Genomic DNA, 7,969 nt, shown 5'->3' on the forward strand with positions numbered 1-7,969 from the left:
TGATAGCTAATACTTTAATTAATGTAGAAAAATAGAACCTTTCTTCATTGTGTTACCATTTATTTTTGTCATTGTCTAATTTATCATAAATCAGAGTTGGTGCAAAATTTACTTCATAATTAGGAGAGGGAAGTGGAGTTTAGTGTAAATCACAGAGGAAAGAGCTGTGAAGTTGATGCTGTCTAGAAATGGAAGGGGACGGTTGTTCTTAGAACACCTCTCAGCTCCTCACACTTCCTGACAGGAAACCACAGTGGTTGAAGATCAGCTTACCACATATACGCCAGCTGCCTTATCATCTCTCCTTAATGCAAACTCCATTGAACCGTTTTTGCCATAGAATATTTCAGTGTGTACTCGGGGGCACGTTGATTCAATCTTTGAGGAGCCCCTACAAAAACTCTTGTCATTTGATTTCAAAATGCATGTGTTTCCTAATGTTATATGATGTTAGTTTCAGTTTGACCAGACCCTCAGTCATGGCCTGACAGCTCTTAACACTACCATAAATCACTTAGGCCTACACACTGTCAAATTCGTAATATTTACTTCTAAAGATGAAGTCACGAGTCAGAATCAATGTCTTTGAATTTAAACTAAAATAAAACTAATAGTTAACATAAATGACAGGTTCTTATAATGATACTATAGTTATCATACAAAATTTTCACACTAAGGCTCGTTCACACCAAGAACGATTACTATAACGAGCGTGCACACGCACACTAACGCACTATATCGTTCTGTTTATTATAAGCTCGCGCTGCAGTTTTGTTCTCTGCCGCTTTAAAGCAGGAAGGATTCTGATTGGCTGTCAATGTTTATATTGTTCATCAGCTGAAAAAAAAGGTGATTCTAAAGATATCGTGCCTTGCCTTTCTTGTTTGTGTTGTGGACTCTGCTATTCTTTTACATTTAAGAACGATTTTTAAAACTGTAACTTTGTTGTTATGGTCCTTGGTGTGAATCAGCATTTACTGTATAGGCTAAGTTTTAAATGCAATTCTGATTACACATAATTACATATGCATGTGTTGTACTAGCTATTGAGGTAAATAAACATTGTAAATAAACATGTAGCTACAATATTCGTAAATGTACATTACTTACTAACTGTGCAAGTCAGTAGCTGTCACGTTTACCGGACTAGTGCACTCTATAGCCTACTATATGCACAATCAGAAGTGGGCACAAATACATCAAAAACTATTTTGTTACAAAATACAAATACTGGCTCATAAAATGTAACAAAATAAAATACAAAATACTGATGTGAAAAATGTATTTAAATTAAATACAAGTAATTAGTATTTTGAAAATACAAAAATGCTCCCACAATAATCTTAAGTCTTTTTTTTTATTACTGAAAGGTCAATAACACAAATAGAAGCAATAACACAAATGTGAGACATGTGTAAATTAAAAATGGCGAAGAAGCAAAATAAAAAAGTATTGGCATTTCACTAAATCTCTACAGGGCCTGAAATAGCTCCCTCTGACGTAAATGGCATGTATAGCTAAGTTCACATAAATGGTGTGGTAGGCTGCCCTTAATAGCAAAACGTGTTTGATGTAAGCTACGTAGCCATATTATCACCGTTAATCTACTCGTGCCTTAAAGGACAAGTTCGGTATTTTACACTTAAAGCCTTGTTTTAAGATCGTTTCTGATGAAATAGAATGGTTAAGATTGAAATTTGGACAAATGCTGCACCTGTGTAAAATTTTAATCATAATATATATGATTAATCATATTAATCATAATATGTGTGGGTTTGTTTAACAAACAAGACTCTAACTGCCCTGACCCCGTGTGCCTTTTCCATAGTAGAATCGCGCTGCGTGCGCAATTACTGAAAAACAATAGGATTGCTGATTATTTTATACTAAATCAATATCAATATTTCTCATGTAATACGTTTAAAAACGTGTAAAAACTGCAGATGGTGAACGTTATATTGTGAACGCTTTACTTGCTTAGCATGGAGATTTCAGTGGAGTTACGACAGACACGCTGTTTCATAATAGGTAGGGCCTATGATGTCCTTTTATGAATGACAACACAGTGCATTGGTCTCATAAGGCACAATTATTTTCTCTATAATGCTGTTCAGTGTGCAATATGTGTGTGTAGACTGTATATTTTTCACAAAACACTTTACCTTAAAGGGTTCACCCAAAAATGAAAATTATGTCATTAATGACTCACCCTCATGTCGTTCCAAGCCTGTAAGAATTTTTTGAAGCATCGAAAATACATTTTGTTCCAAAAATAACAAAAACGATGACTTTATTCATCATTGTATTCTCTTCCGGTTCTGTTGTCAATCCGCGTTCACGAGGCCAGTGACGCTGCTGACGTAAGACGCTGCTGATGTGTTATCTGGTGCGTCCGTGTATTCGGTTTCAAATAAATATGTCTCGTTAAAAAAATGCAAGTCTTCCCCTGTGTCGAAATCCTTAGACATGTTTGCAAAGATTGTTTTGTTTACAGCGTGCGTCTCCTTCAGACTGTAAACGAAGCTCGGGTGCACCAGATAACACCTCAGCTCGTCTTACGTCAGCGGACTCATGAACGTGGATTGACAACGGAACCGGAAGAGAATACAATGCTGAATAAAGTCGTCGTTTTTGTTATTTTTGGAACAAAATGTATTTTCGATGCTTCAAAAAATTCTAACTAACCCCCTGAGGTCACATGGACTACTCTGATGATGTCTTTATTTCCTTTCTGGACAAGGGCAGTATACCGTACATAGATTTTCAATGGAGGGACAAAAAGCTCTCGGACTGAATCTAAAATATCTTAAACTGTGTTCCGAAGTCTTAAGGGGTTGGAACGACATGAGGGTGAGTCATTAATGACATAATTTTCATTTTTGGGTGAACTAACCCCTCAATGCTGTTTTTAAGAGTTCAAAACTCATTCACTTCTTGGAGGGGGCCCGGTCTACAGGGTGTCACATGATTTTCGTGCATCTAACCTGGACATTGCCATTGCCATTGCCAACATCAGACCGAAAATATGGCAAAATCATTTACTATGTTGATTTTTCTTAAGTATTTAAGTATTTGAAATACTCCACATACACTCCCTCAAAATATTTTGTTACAAAATACATTTAAATTTTTCCACACCTGCAGAATACAAATTACAAAATACACTAAAGTAATTAAATACCTATTTAAAATACATTTAATTGAAATACTGCCCATGTCTGTGCACAATTACATACTTACATGAAGCAAATGACCAATACAGAATTTTAACAATTATTACGAACTCAATTAGCACAAAATATGAAAAAATAGATTTCATAATGTACACAGGAGGAGAGAATTTACCTTTTTTAGAAACAGGGTGTAAAGGTCACCAGCGAGAGTGCCCTTGAAAGCCACCAGCTGGCCGCCCTTCCAGAGTCTCGTCCATCCAAAGTCTTGTCTCGTTATGACCGCCCTTTCAGAGTCTCGTCCCGTCATGGCCGTCCTTCCAGAGTCTCGTCCAATCATGCCCGCCCTTCCAGAGTCTCGTCCGATCAGCGTTGGCCCCCTGAACCCTCGGATCCGTCAGATCTACCCTGGACGTCTGGCAGGTCTGCTCCGCCCCGGCCCCCTGCTCCGCCTCAGTCTCCAGGCCCTCTTGCACTCCACGGGCCTGGCCCTACATACCGCCCACTGGTCCGCCTCCGCTCCATCTCCCTCCCGGACAATTTTAGGAGGGTCTGGAAGAGACTATAGTCATTCCCTTACAAACTACATTTCCCATAACTCACTGCCCAGACTCGTCATCACTCATTGTTTTCACCTCTGTCTCATCTTCTTGTTTGCTCACCCTATATAAGCCTGGTTCTTTCTGTCATTCCCTGCAAAGTCTTGTTTAGTGTTACTGCAATTCCGAGTATTGTCCCTGGTTTCATGTCTCTTGGTGTTTGTATTTCTTGCCTGTTCCGTGGATTGCTCTTTTGCCCGTGTTCCTTGCCTTGTTGTGATTGTATGGATTGTTTGTTTATGTATGATTCTTGCCTGGATTCGGCTTACGATTGTGAATATCCATTTAAATAAATACGGCATATGGATCCTCAACCTTCGTGTCTCAGAGCAGTTCGTAACACAAGGAGCCAACAATCAAAGTGAGCATCTGCTCTGGTTCTTATTGCTATTTATTTGAATATCATTATGTTTGTATAATTTGGAATGCCGTGGGCTACCATCTTTATTTTAATCTAAGGTAAATAAATCCATCTCTTTTTTAATCTATATATAAAGATGAAAGGATTGAATTCAAGAACTTGAATTGTATCTTGTGTATTTATTACACCAGGCCACTGTCTGCATGAATTATTATTATTTTATTTTTTTGGAAACCATTTACTAATAACCATTCCTTCATTATTCTTGAATAATGGTTTTAATATAAATCAGTAAACTCAAAACATTAATAGTTAAAATTAATCTAATAACACATTATAAATGTGTTTTCTAAATGTTTAGAAAACACAGCTCCACAAAGTAATCTGTAGTATTCCTCACTTACTGTTCTTACATCAATATCCCAAATGTATGGTAAGACCAATTATTTACTAAAAGTTTCTTAAGACTTTTCATTGAGTGTTTTAGGCACCAATTTCTCCATATATTTTGTGAAAAGTTATTCTGTTTGATGTGTCATTGTTTGCTCTTTCACACAGAGGATGGCTGTTGGTTTTTGTTTCGAGTTATGTCAGTGTGGATTGGGGTACCACGGTGATTCACTTCTTGCGTTTCCTCATACAAAAACCTCACAGAGTTTAAATAGCTGCCATTCTTCTGAGCTTGTTCTGTCATCTTAGACATGAAGATTTCCATTGCAGCTTGGCGTTTCATCTCAGGGCAAATAATTTTGAACATAGTTTTAGTCAAATATGTCTATTGAGAAGCTTTTTCAGAAGACGGCATTTCAATCTCTCTTCCGTATAAGACAACCCCCCAACATAGGGCACAATTGCGTCAGGTTTTTGTACTGACGTTTTGCATTGTGTTGGGAGTACCACAGTGATACATTCTTCATTAGGGACTGTACAAAAATCACATAGCACTGTTTGGAAAGAACATCCGTTAATAAATTGTATTAATAGCTTTAAACCAATATCTGACTGAAAGACTTAATGATCACAGGTTTGATTCTCACAGTCTTGTTGTTTCTGTTTTGAAGGCTTTTGTTCCAGTCACATGTTTGTATCTGAATGGAGCAGACATGGGTTTATCATGAGGATGGACCAGGAGATGGAATTGTCTTTGAAAGAAAATCAAACTGGATCTTTTCAACTGGCTATTTCACATCCAATTTCAGATGAGTCTATATTATATTTCTTAAGATAAGAAGATACTTTCCATTACCAAAGGATATTGTCAGAGGGCTGAATGAAGTGCCGATCCTCTAACTTTTGGAGCTCCCATCCGTCTCACGGTCAACCCAAGTAAGTAAATCCACTTCAATATTATTATTATAAAGCATTTTCCCAACCCATGCACCTGTTTTGTGAATACATGAACGTTTCTTCGTTAGTTGTTGTAAATAGGGCTCATTTAGGTCAGTCCTAATGCAGATGTAGGGTCAGGCGTGTTTTTGTAAGGGTTACGGTAGCGGTGCATTTTCAGCTACTGACACTTTAACATTCGGAAAGCCAATAACCCTCACTGTCTTACCAAGTAAGTACTTCTTTTTGACTATTGCATGCTTTTACACTAACCATTTTGCTGTAAAAAATAGTGGAAAACTCCACCAATTAGGTTCAAACGATGTCTGTTAGTTGCTCTTAGTTGGTTGTGCTGCTGTGTTGCGTTCAGCTTGTGATCGCAGTATGTCCACTGTTAAACCGTTGCTCTGAAGAAAACATTTGTAGTAGAGTCATTATATTTGTTCTTAAAACTAGTGATGTTTTATGCTTGAATAGATGACTGCGACGTTTTTTCCACCACTTTATGGGCATAGTTTTGCAGATACCACATGTAAAGAAAGTACGGTCTTGCCAAAGAATAGAAAAACTGATGAAAACTGCTTATTTTTCTTTGCTTAGAAGATGTATCGCCTTCTCCTCCGGGTTTGTCCATCCTGTCCCCTTTGAAGGACAAAGAACAGGATAAGAAGGGCAAAGAACAGGATATTTGTGTGGCCGCCGGGTTCTATCCTAAAGATAAGACTATGACTTTGACTGTGGAAGGTAAAAGCCCTGTGAGTCTAAATGCCAACAATGCAGAACTGTTCAAATCCAGCAAAACCTATTATTATGCTGGATTCAGTGGTGATACAATCCAAAAATGCGAAATGGAGAAAGAAATGGTAGACAAGGATCAAGTAAAGTCAGAAGAATCTCCTGATGCTCCTGTGACAGGTTTGTACTTAAATTGATAATTATTGTTTCATTTTTGTTGTATGTGATTTAATTTTATTGTATTGAAGTATTGTACGTTGTATATATATATAAAGAATTCTTTGTTTTCTACTTAATTCTTATTCTGCAGAAAGTCCTATTAAACCGACTTCACAGTCTTGTGAAGGAAAAGCTTCTAGTACTCCAGCCTCAGTGTTCAACAGGGGTTAGTAATAAAATACAGTATATTATATGCTACACATATATCTTGCATTAGTTGTCTAGAATATGATAAGTCAATTAAACATCAATGGATAATTCACTTGTGTTTTAAATGTTTTTTTTTTTTCCTTTTTTCTCAGATGATCCAAAAATGAAGTCCATGACCCTTCTTGTGACAGGTCTGAGAATTCTGCTGGCTAAATGTGTTGCAGTCAATGTATTGATGACTGTAAAGGCATTTCTATTTTAAAAGTTCAATTCAGCAAATCGAATTTCTTAACTGACGCTTGATCATACCCTGGCAAACAAACAAGTGCGATTATAGTGAGCCACAGTGACAGTATTTATCTATATCTCTGTCTGTTAATGTTAAATGGAATGAAAAATACAAATTGTTAGTAATGTAGTTCAAATATACAAAACATAGATACAACCTATATTGTAATTTTTTTTGACATTATAAACATTTATGAATTCAGTGCTGTAATGTGTATATTGCTTTGTTGTTGTGTGTTTTTAGATTTTGTTGCAGACAAGTGCAAGTTAGAATTTTTATGCTTTTTAAATCAACAAAATAATTTTTTTACATAGCGGTATCACAGAGTCCAAGACTCTTACATTGTCTAATTGTGTTATTGATTATTATATGACTTAAATACCGAGGCTTTGCATGTAATATGATTTTTTGTTTTGTTTAATTATATAATAAAATGCCTTCATGAAAAATATGCATGTGAGTATGTCTAAACCACAGTTTCAACAGCACATTGGTGCTCTAGGCAGACGCTAACCACACTTTTAGATAAAGATCTACTGCTCGCTTCGGGTTCCAAGAATTGCTGTGTTTTGTTGCTAAGTTTTTTCCCCTCAGTGCCTCTCTGATATAAAGCGAAAAACAGCTGTAAAAAAAAGTCTTGCATCTAGAGCTACAGGGTGCATTTTTTAATTAATTACTTAACTTGATTTAAAAATAAATATTTCACAATTGTTTGTCAAACCCACTGATCTATATAGAATTAATAATAATAGTCATTCTATAGATCTTGGTCAAACCACTGTTTTAAGGATGACATGTGTGAGACATACACTATACTGTTTTAAGATTTTATAAGATAAGATACAATTTTTTAACTGTTTTCAAAAGAAGCTGCTCACCAAGTCTGCATCTATTTAAATCAAAAATACAGCAAAAAAGTAATATTGTGAATATTTTTTTACAAATTAAAATAACTGTTTCCTGTCTTAATATATTTTAAAATATAATTTATTCTTGTGATGGCAAAGCAGAATTTTTAGCATCATTACTCCAGTGACATGTGACCCTTCTGAAATCATTCTAATATGTTGAGTTGTTATTATTATTTATTATTATTATCAACGTTAAAAACAGTTGTGTA

At 35.9% G+C, this 7,969-nt stretch overlaps 1 protein-coding gene across 1 annotated transcript; it reads left to right on the forward strand.

Moving 5' to 3' along the window:
- Positions 1-3,448: 3,448 nt before the first annotated feature.
- trdc (T-cell receptor delta constant) lies at positions 3,449-7,298 on the forward strand. Its single transcript, XM_077235421.1, has 6 exons — positions 3,449-3,720; positions 4,689-4,743; positions 5,613-5,688; positions 6,057-6,371; positions 6,502-6,576; positions 6,713-7,298. The coding sequence occupies exons 1-6, from the start codon at positions 3,449-3,451 to the stop codon at positions 6,820-6,822; spliced, it is 903 nt and encodes a 300-aa protein (XP_077091536.1). The 3' UTR covers positions 6,823-7,298.
- Positions 7,299-7,969: the final 671 nt, after the last annotated feature.

This window comes from Siphateles boraxobius, unplaced genomic scaffold (assembly GCF_051911475.1).
Source record: "Siphateles boraxobius isolate OS27281-9 unplaced genomic scaffold, OSU_SipBor_1 1, whole genome shotgun sequence".
In the NCBI taxonomy this organism is placed as follows: domain Eukaryota; kingdom Metazoa; phylum Chordata; class Actinopteri; order Cypriniformes; family Leuciscidae; genus Siphateles; species Siphateles boraxobius.

What these genes read in the sequence shown, in the direction of transcription:
- trdc (XM_077235421.1), top strand. Translation starts at nt 3,449, where the DNA reads ATGACCGCCCTTTCAGAGTCTCGTCCCGTCATGGCCGTCCTTCCAGAG. An exon ending in AACCCTCACTGTCTTACCAA is followed by an intron (nt 5,689 to 6,056) that starts GTAAGTACTTCT and finishes TTCTTTGCTTAG; the next exon opens with AAGATGTATCGCCTTCTCCT. An exon ending in TCCTGATGCTCCTGTGACAG is followed by an intron (nt 6,372 to 6,501) that starts GTTTGTACTTAA and finishes CTTATTCTGCAG; the next exon opens with AAAGTCCTATTAAACCGACT.